Source organism: Haliotis rubra, unplaced genomic scaffold (assembly GCF_003918875.1).
Source record: "Haliotis rubra isolate DU_JTF1 unplaced genomic scaffold, ASM391887v1 Scf353, whole genome shotgun sequence".
In the NCBI taxonomy this organism is placed as follows: domain Eukaryota; kingdom Metazoa; phylum Mollusca; class Gastropoda; order Lepetellida; family Haliotidae; genus Haliotis; species Haliotis rubra.
The window spans coordinates 591,053-615,294 of record NW_025767028.1 but is presented as its reverse complement, the minus strand read 5'-3'; the positions used below and the strand labels follow the sequence as shown (position 1 = coordinate 615,294).

At 46.7% G+C, this 24,242-nt stretch overlaps 1 protein-coding gene across 1 annotated transcript in view; it reads right to left on the bottom strand.

Moving 5' to 3' along the window:
* Positions 1-23,593, bottom strand: part of LOC124285133 (aminopeptidase N-like) — a 73,131-nt gene extending 49,538 nt beyond the window's left edge. The window contains 1 exon segment of the mRNA XM_046721290.1: positions 23,029-23,593. Within this exon segment, the coding sequence (XP_046577246.1) occupies positions 23,029-23,359 (331 nt within the window). The 5' untranslated portion in view covers positions 23,360-23,593.
* Positions 23,594-24,242: the final 649 nt, after the last annotated feature.

Here is a 24,242-nt window from a genome sequence, read left to right as displayed (position 1 = left end):
ACACAGTCAATATAGTATGTCTTTACACAGTCAATATAGTACACCGTCAATATCTTTACACAGTCAATATAGTACGTCTTTACACAGTCAATATAGTCAATATAGTACGTCTTTACACAGTCAATATAGTATGTCTTTACACAGTCAATATAGTACGTCTTTACACCGTCAATATAGTACGTCTTTACACCGTCAATATAGTACGTCTTACGTCTTTACACCGTCAATATAGTATGTCTTTACACAGTCAATATAGTATGTCTTTACACAGTCAATATAGTATGTCTTTACACCGTCAATATAGTACGTCTTTACACCGTCAATATAGTACGTCTTTACACAGTCAATATAGTACGTCTTTACACAGTCAATATAGTACGTCTTTACACCGTCAATATAGTACGTCTTTACACCGTCAATATAGTACGTCTTTACACAGTCAATATAGTATGTCTTTACACCGTCAATATAGTACGTCTTTACACCGTCAATATAGTACTAGTACGTCTTTACACCAGTCAATATAGTATGTCTTTACACAGTCAATATAGTATGTCTTTACACAGTCAATATAGTATGTATGTCTTTACACAGTCAATATAGTACGTCTTTACACAGTCAATATAGTATGTCTTTACACCGTCAATATAGTACTAGTATGTCTTTACACCGTCAATATAGTATGTCTTTACACAGTGTATATAGTACGTCTTTACACAGTCAATATAGTACGTCTTTACACCGTCAATATAGTACGTCTAATATAGTACGTCTTTACACCGTCAATATAGTACGTGTCTTTACACCGTCAATATAGTACGTCTTTACACCGTCAATATAGTACACCGTCAATATAGTACTAGTATGTCTTTACACCGTCAATATAGTACTGTCTTTACACCGTCAATATATAGTACGTCTTTACACCGTCAATATAGTACGTCTTTACACCGTCAATAATATAGTACGTCTTTACACCGTCAATATAGTACGTCTTTACACCGTCAATATAGTACTAGTACGTCTTTACACCGTCAATATAGTATGTCTTTACACCGTCAATATAGTACGTCTTTACACCGTCAATATAGTACGTCATTACACCGTCAATATAGTACGTCTTTACACCGTCAATATAGTACGTCTTTACACCGTCAATATAGTACGTCTTTACACCGTCAATATAGTACGTCTTTACACCGTCAATATAGTACTAGTATGTCTTTACACCGTCAATATAGTACTAGTATGTCTTTACACCGTCAATATAGTACGTCTTTACACCGTCAATATAGTACGTCTTTACACCGTCAATATATATAGTACGTCTTTACACCGTCAATATAGTACGTCTTTACACCGTCAATATAGTACGTCTTTACACCGTCAATATAGTACGTCTTTACACCGTCAATAGTATATAGTACGTCTTTACACCGTCAATATATGTCTTTACCGTCAATATAGTATGTCTTTACACCGTCAATATAGTAGTACTAGTCAATATAGTACGTCTTTACACAGTCAATATAGTATGTCTTTACACCGTCAATATAGTACGTCTTTACACCGTCAATATAGTAGTACGTCTTTACACCGTCAATATAGTACGTCTCTTATGTCTTTACACACGTCAATATAGTACGTCTTTAGTACGTCTTTACACACGTCAATATAGTATGTCTTTACACCGTCAATATAGTATAGTACGTCTTTACACCGTCAGTCATATAGTATGTCTTTACACCGTCAATATAGTACGTCTTTACACAATCAGTATATAGTATGTCTTTACACAGTCAGTATAGTATATCTTGACACATCAGTATGGTATACGTACGTCTTTACACGTCAAGTATATATAGTGCGTCTTTACACCGTCAGTATAGTATAGTACGTCTTTACACCGTCAATATAGTACGTCTTTACACCGTCAATATAGTATCGTCTTTACACCGTCAATATAGTACGTCTTTACACATCTGTCAATAATATAGTGTCTTTACACCGTCTTTACACCGTCAATATAGTACGTCTTTACACAGTCGTATATAGTACGTCTTTACACCGTCAATATAGTCAATATAGTATGTCTTTACACCGTCAATAGTAGTGTCTTTACACCGTCAATATAGTATGTCTTTACACAGTCATATAGTACGTCAGTCAATATCTTTACACAGTCAATATAGTACGTCTTTACACCGTCAATATACGTCTTTACAGTCAGTATATTAGTATGTCTTTACACCGTCAATATAGTATGTCTTTACACCGTCATATAGGTAGTACGTCTTTACACCGTCAATATAGTACGTCTTTACACCGTCAATATAGTACGTTATATAGTACGTCTTTACACCGTCAATATAGTACGTCTTTACACCGTCAATATAGTACTAGTATGTCTTTACACAGTCAATATAGTACGTCTTTACACCGTCAATATAGTACGTCTTTACACCGTCAATATAGTACGTCTTTACACCGTCAATATAGTACTAGTACGTCTTTACACAGTCAATATAGTACGTCTTTACACCGTCAATATAGTATGTCTTTACACCGTCAATATAGTATGTCTTTACACCGTCAATATAGTATGTCTTTACACAGTCAATATAGTATGTCTTTACACCGTCAATATAGTACGTCTTTACACAGTCAGTATAGTATGTCTTTACACAGTCAATATAGTATGTCTTTACACAGTCAATATAGTACGTCTTTACACAGTCAATATAGTATATCTTTACACAGTCAGTATAGTATATCTACACAGTCAATATAGTATGTCTTTACACCGTCAATATAGTACGTCTTTACACCGTCAATATAGTACGTCTTTACACCGTCAATATAGTATGTCTTTACACAATATAGTCTTTAAATATAGTATGTCTTTACACAGTCAATATAGTATGTCTTTACACAGTCAATATAGTATGTCTTTACACAGTCAATATAGTACGTCTTTACACAGTCAATATAGTACGTCTTTACACAGTCAATATAGTATAGTCTTTACACAGTCAATATAGTATGTCTTTACACAGTCAATATAGTACGTCTTTACACAGTCAATATAGTACGTCTTTACACAGTCAATATAGTATGTCTTTACACCGTCAATATAGTACGTCTTTACACCGTCAATATAGTACTAGTATGTCTTTACACAGTCAATATAGTATGTCTTTACACAGTCAATATAGTATATCTTGACACAGTCAATATAGTATGTCTTTACACAGTCAGTATAGTATGTCTTTACACAGTCAATATAGTATATCTTTACACAGTCAGTCTAGTCAGTATAGTATGTCTTTACACAGTCAATATAGTAACTAGTATGTCTTTACACCGTCAATATATAGTACGTCTTTACACCGTCAATATGGTCAGTATAGTATGTCTTTACACAGTCAATATAGTATGTCTTTACACAGTCAATATAGTATGTCTTTACACCGTCAATATAGTATGTCTTTACACCGTCAATATAGTACTAGTATGTCTTTACACAGTCAATATAGTATGTCTTTACACAGTCAGTATAGTATGTCTTTACACAGTCAGTATAGTATGTCTTTACACAGTCAGTATAGTATATCTTGACACAGTCAGTATAGTATGTCTTTACACAGTCAGTATAGTATAACTTGACACAGTCAGTATAGTATGTCTTTATACAGTCTGTATAGTATATCTTGACACAGTCAGTATAGTATATCTTGACACAGTCAGTATAGTATGTCTTTACACAGTCAGTATAGTATATCTTGACACAGTCAGTATAGTATGTCTTTACACAGTCAGTATAGTATGTCTTTACACAGTAAGTATAGTATGTCTTTAAACAGTCAGTACAGGGAGACTCTCTCTCTCTCTCTCTCTCTCTCTCTCTCTCTCTCTCTCTCTCTCACACACACACACACACACACACACACAAACACACACACAAACCAACAACAACATGCACACAAGCACAATCTTGACCTCTATTTTCCGTCGCCCCACCAGAGTCAAATTTACCCGCTCCATGTTAGAAAGCTAAATCAAATCTTCATACAATATATTTCACACTTATACTCACAGTCCCTGGACCATTTTATTTTCCCTTTAGCCTAGCACTGCCTGTCATGCAAACAGTCTATAAGAAGCAAGTCTAGATATCCTCTAGGCTGAATCTCCACTTCACTGAGGCTCCTTTTCAATTAAATGAATCTGCATATTTCTATCAGTTATATATTTTCAAAGAAAGGTTTTGTCATGTGATCTCCATTCCCTGGAGCGAGTGGCGTGCAGTGATAAGGACAGGTGTCTGTCTATTTATATCGCTAGTCTACATCTGTACTTTCGGTGACCGGATGTTATCGTAGTGAATGAGTGAGTTTAGTTTTACGCCGCACGCAGCAATATTCTAGCTACATGTATATGGCGGTCTGTAAGTAATCGAGTCTGGACCAGACAATCTAGTGATCAACAGCATGAGCATCGATCTACGTAGTTGGGCGTGGCATCGTAAACCGCCGCTATGGGACCATGGAGCCAGAGCGTTCGTATCATTACGCCATTCGTAAGCCCATGATAAACTGTCCCGTTACGAAGGTCGTTAAGCTACAAACTCTTTGTGGATCCGGACCCGTGTTTATAATATCAATCGGTAATTCATCTACATCATATCTGAGTAATATGTTTCAATATCTATGCGCACACACATACATGCACGCACTTACGCACTTACACACGCACACTTTCTTGGCACTTTCGCGTGAATATGTTTTCGATTTAATCAGAAAAATGAAGACGCAAAAGGCGGCAAGTAGATTCCAAAATGTAAAATCAGCTCTATGTGAGTGAGTGAGTATGGTTTTACGCCGCTCTTAGCAATATTCCTGCAATATCACAACGGGCACCTCTATGTGAATACGGATAGTCTGTCTAGGGAATCGTTGGGAGGGTTGGTTCTACTTTCGTTTCATTATTGCAATTCGGGTTTTGTAAATACCAAACACTGATTGGTTCCGCTGCATGGTCAATGGTCAGGGCGAGATTTTCGAGAGAGTTTAGCTTGACTAGGATAAAAAGGTTTTATTTACGCTGAGCGGTTTTTATAGTCATAAAATCTAATCCTACAATAAAAATGCCCCATCCTACGTTTATAATGGCTTATTGTCGTTAAACAGGACCATCAGTGTCCATCAGGGCCACTTCGAGGTGGAGTGGAAGGCAGAGCTAAATCATCATCCTCAAAACGTGGTTGTGACAGTGTTGACATACCCAACGAGCTCGTTTGTCAAGCGGAACCTACCTCACTGCGGTGTCTGAGACGGGTTGTGCGGTGTCTGAGACAGCGGAACCTACCACACTGCGGTGTCTGAGACGGGTTGTGCGGTGTCTGAGACATCGGAACCTACCACACTGTGGTGTCTGAGACAGGGTTGTGCGGTGTCTGAGACGGGTTGTCTGGTGTCTGAGACGGGGTTCTGCGGTGTCTGAGAGGGGTTGTGCGGTGCCTGAGACGGGGTTGTGTGGTGTCTGAGACGGGGTTGTGCAGTGTCTGAGACGGGATTGTACGGTGTGTCTGAGACGGGTTGTGCAGTGTCTGAGACAGGTTGTGCGGTGTCTGAGACGGGTTGTGCGGAGTCTGAGACAGGTTGTGCAGTGTCTGACAGCGGAACCTACCACATTGCGGTGTCTGAGACAGGTTGTGCGGCGTCTGAGACAGGGTTGACCTACCACACTGCGGTGTCTGAGACAGGTTGTGCAGTGTCTGAGACAGGTTGTGCGGTGTCTGAGACAGGGTTGTGCGGTGTCTGGAGACAGGCCAGCGGTGCCACAGAGACGGGTTGTGGTGTCTGAGACGGGTTGTGCGGTGTCTGAGACGGGTTGTGCGGTGTCTGAGACGGGTTGTGCGGTGCCTGAGACGGGGTTGTGCGGTGTCTGAGACACGGGTTGTGCAGTGTCTGAGAGACAGGTTGTGCGGTGTCTGAGACGGGTTGTGCGGTGTCTGAGACGGGTTGTGCAGGTGTCTGAGACAGGGGTTGTGCAGTGTCTGAGATGGCTGTGCGGTGTCTGAGACGGTTGTGCAGTGTCTGAGACAGGGTGTACGATGTCTGAGACAGGTTGTGCAGTGTCTGAGACGGGTTGTGCGGAGTCTGAGACGGTTGTGCGGTGTCTGAGACAGGTTGAACCTACCACATTGGGGTGTCTGAGACGGGTTGTGCGGGCGCCTGAGACAGGTGAACCTACCACACTGCGTGTCACAGTCTGAGACGGGTTGTGCGGTGTCTGAGACAGCGGAACCTACCACACTGTGGTGTCTGAGACAGGGTTGTGCGGTGTCTGAGACGGGTTGTCTGGTGTCTGAGACGGGGTTGTGCGGTGTCTGAGACGGCTTGTGCGGTGCCTGAGACGGGTTGTGTGGTGTCTGAGACGGGTTGTGCGGTGTCTGAGACGGGTTGTGCGGTGTCTGAGACAGGCTGTGCAGTGTCTGAGACGGGCTGTGCGGTGTCTGAGACGGGTTGTGCGGTGTCTGAGACGGGTTGTGCGGTGTCTAGAGACAGGTTGTGCGGTGTCTGAGACGGGTTGTGCGGTGTCTGAGAGACGGGTTGTGCGGTTGTGCAGTGTCTGAGACGGGCTGTGCGGTGTCTGAGACAGGTTGTGCGGTGTCTGAGACAGGGTTGTGCAGTGTCTGAGACAGGTTGTGCGGTGCCTGAGACGGGTTGTGTGTGGTGCCTGGAGACGGGTTGTGGGGTGTCTGAGACGGGTTGTGCGGTGTCTGAGACGGGTTGTGCGGTTGTCTGTCCAGAGACAGGTTGTGCGGTGTCTGAGACAGGGTTGTGCGGTGTCTGAGACGGGTTGTGCAGTGTCTGAGACGGTTTGTGCAGTGTCTGAGACAGGGTTGTGCGGTGTCTGCGGTGACTGAGACGGGTTGTGCAGTGTCTGAGACAGGGGTTGTGCAGTGTCTGAGACGGGTTGTGCGGTGTCTGAGACGGGTTGTGCAGTGTCTGAGACAGGTTGTGCTGTGTCTAGAGACAGGTTGTGCAGTGCCTGAGACGGGGGTTGTGCGGTGTCTAGAGACGGATTGTGCGGTGTCTAAGAGACAGGTTGTGCTGTGTCTGAGACAGGTTGTGCGGTGTCTAGAGACGGGGTTGTGCAGTTGTGTGTAGAGACAGGTTGTGCGGTGTCTGAGACTTGGGGTGTCTGAGACAGGCTGTCTGAGACGGGTTGTGCTGTGTCTGAGACGGGTTGTGCGGTGTCTAGAGTCCGGGTTGTGCAGTGTCTGAGACAGGTTGTGCAGTGTCTGAGACAGGGCTGTGCGGTGTCACAGAGACGGGTTGTGCAGTGTCTGAGACGGGTTGTGCAGTGTCTGAGACAGGTTGTGCGGTGCCTGAGACGGGGTTGTACAGTGTCTGAGACGGGTTGTGCGGTGTCTGAGACGGGTTGTGCGGTGTCTGAGACAGGTTGTGCGGTGCCCTGAGACGGGGTTGTGTCGTGTCTGAGACGGGTTGTGCGGTGTCTGAGACGGGGTTGTGCAGTGTCTGAGACAGGTTGTGCAGTGCCTGAGACGGGGTTGTGCGGTTGTGCAGTGTCTGAGACAGGTTGTGCAGTGTCTGAGACAGGGTTGTGCGGTGTCTGAGACGGGTTGTGCGGTGTCTGAGACAGCCGGAACCTACTGAGACACAGTGTCTGAGACAGGTTGTGCTGTGCCTGAGAGACAGGTTGTGCGGTCCGGGTTGTGCGGTGTCTGAGACAGGTTGTGCTGTGCCTGAGACAGGTTGTGTGCAGTGCCTGAGACAGGTTGTGCGGTGTCTGAGACAGGTTGTGCTGTGCCTGAGACAGGTTGTGCTGTGCCTGAGACAGGTTGTGCAGTGTCTGAGACAGGTTGTGCAGTGCGGTGCCTGAGACGGGTTGTGCGGTGCCTGAGACAAGGGTTGTGCAGTGTCTGAGACAGGTTGTGCGGTGTCTGAGACGAGTTGTGCTGTGCCTGAGACAGGGTTGTGCAGTGTCTGAGACAGGTTGTGCAGTGTCTGAGACAGGTTGTGCGGTGTCTGAGACAGGGTTGTGCGGTGTCTGAGACAGGTTGTGCGGTGTCTGAGACGGGTGTCTGAGACAGGTTGTGTGCTGTGCCTGAGACAGGTTGTGCGGTCCGGGTTGTGAGACAGGGTTGTGCGGTGTCTGAGACGGGGTTGTGCGATGTCTGAGACGGGTTGTGCGGTGTCTGAGACGGGTTGTGCGGTGTCTGAGACGGGTTGTGCGGTGTCTGAGACGGGTTGTGAGGTGTCTGAAACGGGTTGTCTGGTGTCTGAGACGGGTTGTGCGGTGTCTGAGACGGGTTGTGCGGAGTCTGAGACGGGTTGTGCGGTGTCTGAGACAGCGGAACCTACCACATTGCGGTGTCTGAGACGGGTTGTGCGGCGTCTGAGACAGCGGAACCTACCACACTGCGGTGTCTGAAACAGGACAGAAGTGTGTCTGAGACAGCGGAACCTACCACACTGTGGTGTCTGAGACAGGGTTGTGCAGTGTCTGAGACGGTTGTCTGAGTGTCTGGAGACGGGTTGTGCGGTGTCTGAGACAGGTTGTGTGGTGTCTGAGACGGGTTGTGCAGGTGTCTGAGACAGGTTGTGCTGTGTCTAAGAGACAGGTTGTGCGGTGTCTGAGACGGGTTGTGCGGTGTCTGAGACGGGTTGTGCGGTGCCTGAGACGGGTTGTGCTGTACCTGAGACAGGTTACCAGCGGTGTCTGAGACAGGTTGTGCGGTGCTGTGCCCGAGACAGGTTGCAGCGGCGCCTGAGACAGGTTGTGCGGTGTCTGAGACAGGTTGTGCGGTGTCTGAGACGAGTTGTGCTGTGCCTGAGACGGGTTGTGCGGTGTCTAGAGACGGGTTCGTGCGGTGGTGTCGGAGACGGGTTGTGCGGTGCCTGAGACGGGTTGTGCGGTGCCTGAGACAGGTTGTGCGGTGTCTAGAGACAGGGTTGTGCGGTGCCCAGACAGGTTGTGCGGTGTCTAGAGACAGGTTGTGCTGTGCCTGAGACAGGTTGCCAGCGGTCCAGGTTGTGCAGTGTCTGAGACGGGCCAGCGATGTCTGAGACAGGTTGTGCAGTGTCTGAGACAGGTTGTGAGGTGTCTGAAACGGGTTGTCTGGTGTCTGAGATGGGGTGTACGGTGTCTGAGACGGGGTGTACGGTGTCTGAGACGGGGTGTACGATGTCTGAGACGGGTTGTGCGGTGTCTGAGACGGGGTTGTTAGGTTGTGCGGAGTCTGAGACGGGTTGTGCGGTGTCTGAGACAGCGGAACCTACCACATTGCGGTGTCTGAGACGGGTTGTGCGGCGTCTGAGACAGCGGAACCTACCACACTGCGGTGTCTGAGACGGGTTTTGCGGTGTCTGAGACAGCGGAACCTACCACACTGTGGTGTCTGAGACAGGGTTGTGCGGTGTCTGAGACGGGTTGTCTGGTGTCTGAGACGGGTTGTGCGGTGTCCACGAGACAGGGCTGTGCGGTTGTGCGGTGTCTGAGACGGGTTGTGCGGTGTCTGAGACGGGGTTGTGCGGTGTCTGAGACGGGTTGTGCGGTGTCTGAGACGGGTTGTGCGGTGTCTGAGACGGGTTGTGTGGTGTTGGAGACGGGTTGTGCGGTGTCTGAGACGGGTTGTGCAGTGTCTGAGACGGGTTGTGCGGTTGTGCGGGTGTCTGAGACGGGTTGTGCGGTGTCTGAGACAGCCGAACCTACCACGATCGGACGTGTCTGAGACGCTGGCGGGTGCGGCGTCTGGAGACAGCGGAACCTACACACCGCGTGTCTGAGACGGTTGTGCGGTGTCTGAGACAGCGGAACCTACCACACTGTGGTGTCTGAGACAGGGGGCGTTGTGCGGTGTCTCTGAGACGGGCTGTCTGGTGTCTGAGACAGGGGTTGTGCGGTGTCTGAGACGGCTGTGCGGTGTCTGAGACGGGCTGTGCGGTGTCTGAGACGGGGTTGTGCTGTGTCTGAGACGGGTTGTGCGGTGTCTGAGACAGGGTTGTGCGGCTGTGCGGTGTCTGAGACGGGTTGTGCGGTGTCTGAGACGAGGGCCAGCTGTGTCTGAGACGGGTTGTGCGGTGTCTGAGACGGGGTGTCTGAGACGGGTTGTCTGAGACGGGTTGTGCGTGCCTGAGACGGGTTGTGCGGTCCGGGTTGTGCGGTGTCTGAGACGGGTTGTGCGGTGCCTGAGACGGGTTGTGCGGTGCCTGAGACGGGTTGTGCGGTGTCTGAGACGGCCAGCGGTGCCTGAGACGGGTTGTGCGGTGTCCGAGACGGGCTGTGCGGTGTGCGGTGCCTGAGACGGGCTGTGCGGTGTCTGAGACGGGTTGTGCGGTGTCTGAGACGGGTTGTGCGGTGTCTGAGACGAGCTGTGCCAGCCTGAGACGGGCTGTGCAGTGTCTGAGACGGGTTTTGTGGTGGTGTCTGAGACGGGTTGTGCGGTGCCTGAGACGGGGTTGTGCAGTGTCTGAGACGGGTTGTGCGGTGTCTGAGACGGGGTGTGGGTGTCTGAGACAGGGGTTGTGCGGTGTCTGAGACGGGGGTTGTGCGGGTGTCTGAGACGGGTTGTGCGGTGTCTGAGACGGGTTGTGCGGTGTCTGAGACGGTTGTGCGGTGTCTGAGACGGCTGTGCGGTGTCTGAGACGGGTTGTGCTGAGACGGGTTGTGCGGTGTCTGAGACGGGGGTTGTGCGGTGTCTGAGACGGGCTGTGCGGTGCCTGAGACGGGGTTGTGCGGTGTCTGAGACGGGTTGTGCGGTGCCTGAGACGGGGTTGTGCGGTGTCTGAGACGGGTTGTGCGGTGTCTGAGGACGGGTGGTGCGGTGTCTGAGACGGGGTTGTGCGGTTGTGCGGTGTCTGAGACGGGTTGTGCGGTGTCTGAGACGGGGTTGTGCGGTGTCTGAGACAGGGGTCTGAGACGGGTTGTCTGAGACGGGTTGTGCTGTGCCTGAGACGGAGTTGTGTGGTGCGGAGACGGCTGTGCAGTGTCTGAGACGGGGCTGTGCGGTGTCTGAGACGGGCCAGCGGTGTCTGAGACGGGTTGTCTGGTGTCTGAGACGGGTTGTGCGGTGTCTGAGACGGGTTGTGCGGTGTCTGAGACGGGTTGTGCGGTGTCTGAGACGGGGTTGTGTGGTGTCTGAGACGGGTTGTGCGGTGTCTAAGGCGGGTTGTGCGGTGTCTGAGACGGGTTGTGCGGTGTCTGAGACGGGTTGTGCGGTGTCTGAGACGGGTTGTGCGGTGTCTGAGACGGGTTGTGCGGTGTCTGAGACGGGTTGTGCGGTGTCTGAGACGGGTTGTGCGGTGTCTGAGACGGGGTTGTGCGGTTGTGCGGTGTCTGAGACGGGTTGTGCGGTGTCTGAGACGGGGTTGTGCGGTGTCTGAGACGGGTTGTGCGGTGTCTGAGACGGGTTGACGGTGCCTGAGACAGGGCGGTGTCTGAGACGGGTTGTGCGGTGTCTGAGACGGGTTGTGCGGTGTCTGAGACGGGTTGTGCGGTGTCTGAGACGGGGTTGTGCGGTTGTGCGGTGTCTGAGACGGGTTGTGCGGTGTCTGAGACGGGGTTGTGCGGTGTCTGAGACGGGTTGTGCGGTGTCTGAGACAGGGTGTCTGGAGACGGGTGTGTCCTGAGACGGGTTGTGCTGTGCCTGAGACGGGTTGTGCAGTCCGGGGCTGTGTTGTGCGGTGTCTGAGACGGGTTGTGTTGTGCGTGAGACGGGTTGTGCGGTGCCTGAGACGGGTTGTGCGGTGTCTGAGACGGGTTGTGCGGTGCCTGAGACGGGTTGTGCTGTGCCTGAGACGGGTTGTGCGGTGTCTGAGACGGGTTTTGCGGTGCGGTGCCTGAGACGGGTTGTGCGGTGCCTGAGACGGGTTGTGCGGTGTCTGAGACGGGTTGTGCGGTGTCTGAGACGAGTTGTGCTGTGCCTGAGACGGGTTGTGCGGTGTCTGAGACGGGTTTTGCGGTGGTGTCGGAGACGGGTTGTGCGGTGCCTGAGACGGGTTGTGCGGTGTCTGAGACGGGTTGTGCGGTGCCTGTGACGGGTTGTGCTGTGCCTGAGACGGGTTGTGCGGTGTCTGAGACGGGTTGTGCGGTGCCTGAGACGGGTTGTGCGGTGTCTGAGACAGGTTGTGCGGTGTCTGAGACGGGTTGTGGGGTGTCTGAGACGGGTTGTACGGTGCCTGAGACGGGTTGTGCGGTGCCTGAGACGGGTTGTGCGGTGCCTGAGACGGGTTGTGCGGTGCCTGAGAGTGGTTGTGCGGTGCCTGAGACGGGTTGTGCGGTGTCTCGTTGGCTGAAGGTCATATTGTCTCGTTTTAAAACCAACAGTGGTAATGCCATAATAATAATGAGGGTGCTTATACCGCGCAATACTCCACCCCACAATGGGGCATGCTCAAAGCGCGAACAAACAGCACAATATTATTGCCCCGGATAACTCAAACTGCCTGCTAGGCGCTAGAAGGTTATAGTCATATGACTTATCCCACCGGGTACCCATTTTCTGCTGTGTGAACAGAGGCTATTTTGTACAAACTCACTTGCCTAAGGTGAGACCACGTGTATCACATGTACTTCGTTGTGGGGCAGGACTGAAGTCCTAGAAACTCTCAGCAGTCAAGCTGCCAAACACGTCCACCCATCCAAGAACTCTCCGCGCTCAACGTTGTTTAACTTCAACTGATTTGTCACCTGAGTTCTATGCAGGACCACGTAACACACCCTGACAGATGAGGTTTATTTACCTGAACAGTATCCACAGGATTGTGTCGGTGGAAGCAGAACCCCCATACTAGCGGAATTAAGATGTTTATTTTATTACATATATTTTGTTTCTTCAAATTCCTTACTGACAGAAAGGAAGGTTGACCCGAGGGAACAGCAGGATGTAGACAGAAACGTGGTGTCCGAAATATAGCTATGAATAAGGTGTAATAAAATTGGTCAACAAAGTAGGTGTCAAAAAAATCACGAAATACCAAATTTCTAGAATTAAGCCCAAAGCTACAATGGGATTACATGGGGAAGGGAGTGAGTGAGTAAGTTTAGTTTTACGCCGCTTTAAGCAATATCCCAGCAATATCATGACGGTGGGCACCAGAAATAGGCTTCACACATTTTACCCATGTGGGGAATTGAACCCGGTTCTTTAGTGTGACGGGGCTTTCACCATTGGACTACCCACCACCACTTCACGCGGAGGAAATAGTGAGTCGACCACCGAATGATTCACAAACAGCTCAGCTTGCTTTACTTTGTTGTGTTGGCGATGAATTTCATTACAATTTTTCTGCCCTTTCTTCAAACATCATTGGAAAACGTACATCCAATACCATATTGTTCAAAATCCCAATGTGTTAAAATTTAACGAATTGTTTGACTGTAAACAATTAAGTGTTTTAAAAACCTAATATGTACATTCTGTGATACCATCATGCGCAATCTCTCATGTAAACCATCCCGCCATCCTATGTATTCTTAACTATTTGTATCTCATATGCCGAGTATCCCGGCCTGAGCGTTATAAAACTTCAGGGTCCCTACCCACAAAGCGTTCGTAACGTTACGACCTTTCGTAATTCTATAGTTTACCATAGTCTTACGAATGTCGTAGCGCTACGAACGTTTTGTGAATCGGGTCCCAGTTGTGTTGTGTCAATTTATGGTGTATTGAGCTTCACGAAGTCCTTTCACAAAAGGAACAGATTGGCCGTTCGTTCCTGGTACTCCATGTTGGGCTGACCTACAATATTCACAGAATGTGTAATGTCACACACGTACTATACTATAACTTGAACAATATGCTAAAGAAATGCAGGAACGTCCTGAAGAGAGTTCTATCTGTCACACAAGCGCTGCTATGCACACCGCATTGTTCCGACAGTTACACGCTCGTCATGACCAGACGGTCACGGTGACATTGGAGCTCAGCCATTATATTTCCACTGCGTTACTTTGTGTCCGACGGTCATATTCACTATTGACTGTGTTTTGTAAGGCCCCGGTCTGAATTTTTGTATCCACCTGGTACCAATGAAAAGACGGGAATTTAAGCTGTATTTTGAGACACAGGGACGAGCCACGCTTAGAAACAGCGTTAGAAAGACATATAGGTATATAGACCCTACCCTAGTACTATATATAGGGAAAGGGATGTAACGACGGAACCACCCCCTCCTCAATCTAAGTTAGATTTCACCACGTAAACTATTTTTAAGGCCCCGTCGAGGCCTACGGCTCAAAAGCGAGATGATTTCCCTACAAAATGAGCTATAAATGGTCACAATCAGATCATTATTTCAAAAGTTACTATCCGCCACGACTCACCGAAAACAGCTACCTCCGCAATTCCAAGCCAAAATCATGGATCACCCAAGACAGCGAAAACTCACCTATTAAATTCGACCAATGTGTGAAGCCCTTTTCTGGTGTCCCCCGCCGTCATATAGCTGGAATATTACGTAAAGCAGTGTAAAACTAAACTCACTCACTTACTCCCTTCCGCACGTAATCCCATTGTAGCTTTGGGCTTAAATCTATAAAATTGGTAGCTCGTGATTGCTAAAGTCTTGACACCTACTTTGTTGACCAATTTTATCACACCTTCTTATTGTGTGTGGCTTTTTACCTTATTCACAACTTTATTGCTGACACCACGTTTTTGTCTACATCTTTCTGTTCCCCCGTGTCAACCTTCCCTTCTGTCTGTAATGAGTCACTACCTCATACCCCCTTACCCTTGCGTGGAAATATAATCTTCCACCCACTTTCCAGAACGCCGTGTTCAGAAGGTAGACATAAACCTTAATGACGCCATCTACATCATCACGACAAGGGTTATTCCCACTTGTCCGGCAGGCTGAGGGGATTAAGAGTTATGGTTGAATGGTTGTGCAAAGTTTGTTGATCCCTATGAAAAAAAGATCCCCTGGTCCAGCCGGCTAGGGGATCAGTGAAAGCCGCCCACCGTATCAAGATCAAGATCAAGATCAAGATGGTTTATTGTACATAAGGCCTCTGGCCCGTATACATAGTATTGTAATGACAGGGAAGGTATGGACATTGTAAACAGTTGACAGCATCATAACATTGTTAGATTAGTTGACAGGAGAAATTAGACTCTTCCTTAAAGACAGCGAATGTGTTAAAAACAGGGCTAATTTTACACGGACAGATTCGTCTTTTGATGATAACATTCTTATAAGTGTTTCCCTTGTAGGGTGACCCAGATATTTTTGTGGAATGTACTCCTTTCTTAAATCGGCATAAGCGTCACATATAAATAACAGATGATATTCGTCTTCGATATCCGCCATACAGACAGGGCAAAATCTGAGATGTTTGGCGAGTGACTGTTTCCGGCCAGTATTGATCATTATATCACCGTATCCGGCAGGCGGGTATGGCTGCAGTGTTTATCTTACTAGCTTGATGAGGTGAATATCGTTCACATGTGATGATTTTGACACCTAGTGAACATACTGATTGTGTTCAATTTACAGAAGCATGTACGATGTATACACTAAATTAATCAATTTGAATAGAATAAACTAAATTGGTGAGTATCATCAGGATACATATGTAAGGGACACACCAACCCACTCACTCACTCATGTCAAGTGTCATTGCAAAATGGCAAACGCTCAGGTCAATGTTCGGTTCCAAACGGCCGAGGTGGACAATGCATATACATGTCTCCTCCAGTGGGACACTGGGATAGATCTACTCGTGTGTCACGCCAAAGTTCCTACTTGGAGCCCACATGGGTGCTCTGTGTGGAGTTATTGTGCCCCTGCTGGAATATTGCTAAAGTCAACCTAATACCATATTCACTCTCTGAGTGATCATTGAAATGGCTTCTGTGGCACCCAGTCTATCCTCCAGACCTAATTAAATATAGTACAAATAGATTAAGTTCAAAAATCAAATTCAGAAGGTCTTGCTAGTCTAGACTGCCTCAGGCTGAGAGTCCTGGAATTAAGCATTGCTCTGGGCTCCATTTGCAACTATTGTTAACTTTTTAGGTATCTTTTTTCAGGTATCTATTTTTAGATGTCTGTTATTTTAGATATCTATGTATTAGATTTCTGTTTTTCAGATATCTATTGTTAGATATCCATTTTTCAGATATCTCTTTTCAGATGTCTATTTTTTTAGATATATATTTTAGAGATGTCTGTTTTTAGATATCTATATTTCAGATCTGTTTTTTTAGATATCTATCTTTAAATGTCTGCTATTCCAGATATCTATTTTACAGAAATCTATTGTTAGATATCCATTTTTCGGATATCTATATTTCAGATTTCAGGTTTTAAGATGTCTGGTTTTTAGATATCTATTTTTAGATATCTGTTATTTTAGATAACTATGTTTTAAATCTCTGTTATTTTGTAAATATTTGTTATTTTAGAGATCTAAGTTTAGATGTCTGTTATCTTAGATATCTATGTTATAGATGTCTTTTTAGAAATCTATTTTTATATGTCTATTAGTTGAGATATCTATTTTTATATGTCTGTTATTATGCATCTAACTTTTCATTAAAACTCCGCGAGTGGATCTAACTGTTAGTCTACTCCGCATCTTGAACTCTAGCTTAGAACATCGTAAACTAAACGGCTACATAGTTTCCATGACAACCAAGAAGTACCCAGTACACACTGAAACGTAGACGCCGTGAACACGTTTCCCCCAGAAGTGAGGTTAGAAGTTGCATAACCTGTAATTACCTCTTAACCGTTGGAACATCAGGCACTGATTATTATATCCATACGGACAAACTGGCAAGTTTACCTCTGGAGCACGACTAACGGTCTCGCTGCTAATTAAAGGTATTTACTTAAGGTCAGTTTCTTTCAACCAAGTGCATACATACATTTGACTCTTTCCAAATTGCTGCACTTACAAATACCTCCCCATGACGTCAAGGGGTTACACCTGGATGGTGTAAACAAACCCCACACATTAGCAGCATTTGATGTTAACAGCGTGCAGATCGCTGATGTGGGTTATTAACAAGAGTAAACTCGAGGTCTGAGCAGACCATCAAAGCTGGTTATCTTCATTGTTTGGGAGATTCTGGCTACTGCATATTGGATGCATCGAGCCGTGAATCTAAACAGCTCGTTAGAGTTGCTGTGTTTGGAGTTCAATATCCGTTTCGGTAATGTTTGAACGCGATTCGGAACCATATGTGTGCGATCTTGTTGCCGTGGTTCCTCTTTACGACATGCCGAAAAACTGACTGGGTTTTCATTTTCGGCATTTTAGAAATTTCCATTTCTTGATGACTTATGAAACTGGGTTTATAGTTGAGAAAACAATATAATGAAATGTTACGACATGCCGTAAATCAAAACTATGTACTGGTTTTGTAAACGAAGGTCTAACCCGTCTTTGATTGTTATTTCAAGATAATCGCCGTAGGACAGTTGCGCCTGTTGCTTCTGCAAGTCACATGAAAGAACGGCAGGGACCTCACTCTCGAACTATTGTGTATGGTACCACATAAGGCTTCTGTACTCGCCTCTACAGCTGACAGTAACTTAGTGGAGGTAAGGTGAAAGGGGGTACCGTGTCGTCGTCGTCGTCGTCTACATGGTTGTCATGACGCAGTGATGTACATGCACGTGTGTCTGGCTGCTTGCACGTGTGTGTGGCTGCTTGCACGTGTGTGTCTAGCTATAGCTATTTTTTCTTGGGTTCAAAAAGATCGATAATCGGAAATATTGCAAAAATTATTAATGATTATTGATTTGTAAATAGCTTCATCGACGTACATAAACGTTTGTGACAGAGTAAAGTTTTAATTTACCCACACAATTTACAACGTTAGGTTTAGAATCATGGGTTCTTCTAAATTATTTTCAAGACGCTGTTGGTAACACATGCATGTTGGGAAATATATCCATTTCTTTAAGCATTATTGGCATTTTGGCTCAAAATTAATTAATTACATTACAAATTATTGATAATCGATCGATATTTAGTTGACGATTATCGATCTCTGTAACAACAATATATCGAGATAGCCAGCCCCAGCTCGTATCTACTCCGTGGGCCTGAATAGATTATATCAGATACAGTACACCGATTTGACCAGTCCATGTTCTATCTCTTTACTGCTCAGCACTAGTAGGGATCACCTCTTTCAACGGTTGCAAAAACACTTTGTCCGACCAATGTTACCTTAGGTGCCCCCTGGGACAAACTGGTGTCTGTATCATGACATCATTACAGGCCTACACATATCAGCCGGTCCTCTATCTGACATTCCACATGGGACTAAAGATCGCGGGGTCAGGCTCACTGACTTGTTTGACATATGTCATCGTATCCCAATTGGGTAGATCGATGCTCATGATGTCAGTCCATGCACTGTCTGGTCCAGATTAGATTATTTACAGGCCGCCGTCATATAGCTGAACCGTTACTGAGTTTTGCGTTCAACAACAAACATAGGAAACACACAGGAAAACCCTTTAAGACTTGGCCAACCATAATTCTGACTTTCAATACCTGTTGAGATGTCAGTGTATGTACCTGTAGCCTCACCCGCAGTCAGTCTGGCAGTCTGATGGACAGGTGTGTTACCTGCACGTATAAATAGATACTTGTTTTGTTCCGTTATGTAAAGTAAGTCTGGTCGGAGGAGCGGTCTTAATGAACGTTAATACAACTGCACCTTGTGATGGGTTCAGGTGAGACACGTTCTGGATACTGAGGAAGCTGTTCAAATAAATACTTACGACGTATGATGACACATACCACAAAATGAAACCATTAAAACAAACGTTCTCCATGTCCATCTACCCCTCCCCCACACTTCCAACCAATAGATTAGGACGCCACCACCTCACTCCACCCCACCACACCAACCACCCACCCATCCCTACTCTTCCCAAGCCACCCCTGGCTCACACCAGCCACCCCTACCTAAACCATACCGCATTAGGTCCCCACCACTGCCACCACAATAATAATAATAATATTTCAAACCAACCAAACCCAATCTCGGTGCACTCCTCCTCACACCGGTCCAACCCTGCCTCACCTCCCTCCAACCAACCACCATGTCACCCCCCCACACACCCACTCAAACCAACCAAAGATCCCCCCACCTACTAACTCAGCCCAGACGACTCTCACGGAACTCCAAACCATCCCAGACCAACCCCTCTCCATCCCAGACCAACCAAACGGAACTTCCAAACCATCGACACTCCAAACCATCCCAGACCAACCAAACGGTACAGAAATCCAAGACCACAATGGTTCAGACCAACCAAACGGCACTCCAAACCATCCCAGACCAACCAAACGGAACTCCAAACCACTCCAAACCACCCCAGACCAACCAAACGGAACTCCAAACCATCCAAACGGACGGAACTCCAAACCATCCCCAAAGACCAACCAAACGGAACTCCAAACCATCCCAGACCAACCAAACGGAACTCCAAACCATCCCAGACCAACCAAACGGAACTTCAAACCAATTCACACCCACCAAATGCCGGGTCACCCGAGTTTTCGGTTCATCTTCAATGCTCATTATATGTGGTAAAGGTGAGCTACATCGCGTTGCCCAACTGCACCGGCTGAACACATTGAGGTGCGAGTTCACACACTGTGCGTGCTGCCGAACATACACTGAACTCTCCCGATTTTCTGAGAGATAATTGAATTAGATATTCAGAAAATGGCAACCACTAGCCCTAGGACGAATGTATAAAGTGTACCTATAAGCAAGTGAGCTACATACATGTCTGCATGCATGTGAACTGTTGTGAGCTGTACGTGAGAAAACAAGTGCACCCCTTCAGCAATTCTCTGTAAAGGATTACGGATTAGGGGCAGCAAGTTCAAGCTGCTGTTGCCTTCGAAGCGAAATCAAGTTCGTGTAAAATACCGAGAGAATACTTCAATATTTATCATGTGCGCACGCTGTCGATACGTCCAGCCTCGTTTGTGCATAACCACTTGTCTGTATATGCCGTGCATCATTCTGAGTGAGTGAGTGCGTGGGTGAGTGGAGTGAGTGAGTGAGTGAGAGTGGGTTGGTGGGTGAGTGAGTGGGTTGGTGGGTGAGTGAGTGGGTGAGTGAGGAGGAAGTAAGGAGTGAGTGAGTGAGCACGTGGGTGAGTGAGTGGGTGGGTGAGTAAGTGGGTTGGTGTGTGGGTAAGTGAGTGTGAGTGAGTGGGTTGGTGGGTGAGTGAGTGCGTGGGTGTGTGGGTGAGTGAGTGAGTGTGAGTGGGTTGGTGGATGAGTGAGTGGGTGGGTGAGTGAGTGAGTGAGTGGGTGAGTTTGGTGGGTGGGTGAGTGAGTGAGTGAGTATGTTTGCGTGTTGTGTAGAAGTAAAGCCCCAGAAACTGCCACGCCAGTCGAACTGCCGAACACTTACACCCATGCAACAACGCTCCGCCACATACACTTCTTAACTTCGCCTGACGTGTGACCTGTGCGCTGCACATGGGATAACCGGAAACCAGTGGTTGATGGTATGAAAAAGACCCTGCTAGGGTAAACCGACACGGCAAATGTAAGATAACTGGAGATGTATCGCAAGTACTCACGAAACAATTACAAGAACGGACACACGCCTAGCAATGTACGTACTGACAAAAACACGACTTCGCGGCAGTCTATTGTGGTAGTTTACTGATAACCTGCCTGTACTTCATGATATAAACAATACGGTTACATTCTTACCAAGAAAGGAAACTGCGGTATTGTGTCCCCAGAGACCAGTGCTTGTTCAATCTTCAGACACGGTGGTTTGGGTGATCGCGTTTCACCGCACCTTAATGGTTTGGTACTCACTATACCAATCACCTGATTGTCTGGTGCAGACTTATTTCTCTCTGCCGTCACGTAGCTGGGATATTGCTGAGGGCGACTTTAAACAACAAACCAACAAAAGTGAGAACATCTTAGACATCTATTTTGGGAACATACACAGAGACCTTCTGGAACAGTGGCATACATCTGGTAGCACCCTCACGATATAACGAGGAGTCTTCTTCTACCCACTGGAGCGCGTTATATCGGAAACTGACACGGACGCTGGGTAAGCACGTATACGCCACCGTTCTCACAAACACATACATTCCTTGTAAATGGTAAAAACAACGCTGTCGCAACAATGAAACCACATAATTCATTGTGCAGGACTTCAAACAACGGTATTAAATATTCGTGTCACAGAAGTCGACAATTGTTGCCTGGAGTCTTGTCATTCAACAAGTCATTCTCCACTCTGATATATATGACAATGTTATGGTAATCACAAAACCGTAATGTGATAGAATGCAGATAATTTCACTTGTTTGAGGATGTGAATTTCAATCGTTTCTTCAGCTGCTCTGTTTGACAAACTGCGCTACATATTACGGGATCTTCGGTGGTGCTCTATATAACGGAACCTTCGTTGGTGCTCTATATAACGGGATCTTCGTTGGTGCTCTATATAACGTAACCTTCGTTGGTGCATTGGTGCTCTACGGAACCTTCGCTGGTGCTCTATATAATTCTGTTGGTGCTCTATATAACGGGATCTACGTTGGTGCTCTATATAACGGGATCTTCGTTGGTGCTCTATATAACTGAACCTTCGTTGGTGCTCTATATAACGGAACCTTCGTTGGTGCTCTATATAACGGGATCTTTCGTTGATGCTCTATATAACGGAACCTTCGTTGTGCTCTATATAACGGGATCTTCGTTGGTGCTCTATATAACGGAACCTTCGTTGGTGCTCTATATAACGGAACCTTCGTTGGCGTTCTATATAACGGGATCTTCGTTGGTGCTCTATATAACGGGATCTTTGTCCGTGCTCTATATAACGGGATCTTTGTCCATGCTCTATATGACGGGATCTTTGTGCGTGCTCTATATAACGAGATCTTTGTGCGTGCCCTATATAACGAGATCTTTGTGCGTGCTCTATATAACGAGATCGTGCGTGCTCTATATAACGAGATCTTTGATCTTTGTGCGTGCTCTATATAACGAGATCTTTGTGCGTGCTCTATATAACGAGATCTTTGTGCGTGCTCTATATAACGAGATCTTTGTGCGTGCTCTATATAACGAGATCTTTGTGCGTGCTCTATATAACGAGATCTTTGAGCGTGCTCTATATAACGAGATCTTTGTGCTCTCTATATAACGAGATCTTTGTGCGTGCTCTATATAACGAGATCTTTGAGCGTGCTCTATATAACGAGATCTTTGTGCGTGCTCTATATAACGAGATATAACGAGATCTTTGTGCGTGCTCTATATAACTCTATATATAACGAGATCTTTGTGCGTGCTCTATATAACGAGATCTTTGTGCGTGCTCTATATAACGGGATCTTTGTGCGTGCTCTATATAACGGGATCTTTGTGCGTGCTCTATATATATAGAGATTATTACACGAGCAAGTGTATCATACGACTTATACGAAACGAGTGTGAAATGTTGTTGCCCAAGGGAGAGCGAGGGAAATACACAATTTTGCACGAGTTTCGTATAAGTCGTGTGGCACACTTGCAAGTGTAATAATTTCTTTATTATCCATTTTATTCATGTACATTTGTGCCGTAAGACACTTTAGGCAAGTCTGCCTGCCCTGTTCACTTACGTCACGTTCAATCGTTTAATGACGTCACAGACGTCGAAATACAGAAACAATGGTTGCTAGGCAAAAGTGATATGCGCACATGTGCATATATGATGTATATGACACTGGTTATGTTTCACCTTACGGATAATAAAACATGATCTTCGTGCGTGCTGGTAATAACGGGCTATACGTGCGTGCTGGATATAACAGTATATACCTGTATGTCACGAAATACATCACGCACCTGAATCCACACTAAAATTTGTACTTATTACAGTGGGAAATTTAATTCGGGAAACCAACCCTTCTATTGCGTAACTTAACTAAGGACACTGTTTACCGTATTAATAAAAAACACCTTTTAAAACAATCAACTACTTACATATTTCCATGTCGCCATCCATGGCCATCTTTTTGCATTGTTTCTTCATATAATCCGGACCTGGGGTGGTCCCCTTGTTGCCGGACTGTTGCCCTTGTTGGGCCCCATTGGTGGAGGGCCAGGTACACACAACGGACTTCTCACCCCCAGCAAAATGAACAATCAGCCCCACCCCCACGGCGATTGCAATCACCAACAGCACCATCAAAAAGCCAACTGCCGTGCTGACGTAACACCCTCCATTTTGCTTCTTCTTTCCATTTGTCAGGTTCGACTCACTGCTGTATCTTTGCATGTCGGTGAAGTCCATGCGTTCCACACCATTTGCCATCGTGCCGTTACAGTCCACGGTAAACCAACACGGGCGAACACACGCACAATATTACCACTTAGCTCCAAAGCGCGTCTCTTGGTCTGTACAAGTGTACAAGATGTTAGTACTTATTAACGACGGTCACAGGGGAAGCGGGAACTAGCGAGTCATCCAGGACGTGGTGTATAGGTGATAGTCCCTCTCCGCCGTCAGACAGCTAGTGAGTGCTCACCTGGCAGCCAGGTGTAGCCCGCTCAACAGTGTGTCTGTGTGTTCCTCTTCTCAGTGTGTGGGTTGTGTGTGTCTTTGTGTTTTTCTCATTCTCATTCCTTCCATTTTCTTGTGTTCCTCTCACATTTCTCTATTCCATTCCTTCCATTTATGTGTTCCATTCTCCTTCTGTGTGTGTCCACATTTCCTCTTCTCTGTGTGTGCCTCTTTTTCCTCTGTGCCGTTCCTTCTGTGTCCCTCTGTGCCTTCCTGTGTGTTCCTTGTCTCAGTGTCCATTCCTTGTGTGTGTTCCTCAGTGTGGGGTGTGTGTGTCCGTTCTTCTCTGTGCAGTGTGTGTGTGGTCAGTTCCTTCCTTGTGTGTGTCTTCCTCCAGTCATTATTTCCTTCTTCCTTCTGTGGTGTGATTCTTCCTGTGTGTGATTCCTCAGTGTTTCCTCTTTGTCTCAGTGTGTGGTCCATTCCTCCTTGGTGTGTCTGTGTCTTTGTCCACTGGGGTGTGTCCATTCCATCTGTGTGTGCTTTCCTCTTCTCTGTGTGTTCTTGTGTCACTCAGTGGTCCCTCTCAGTGTCTGTGTGTCTGTGTTCCTTGGCCATTCCTCTTCTTGGGGTATTCTTGTTCCTCAGTTGATTCCTCTGATTGGCTCCCCATTTCTATCCATTCTTCCATTTC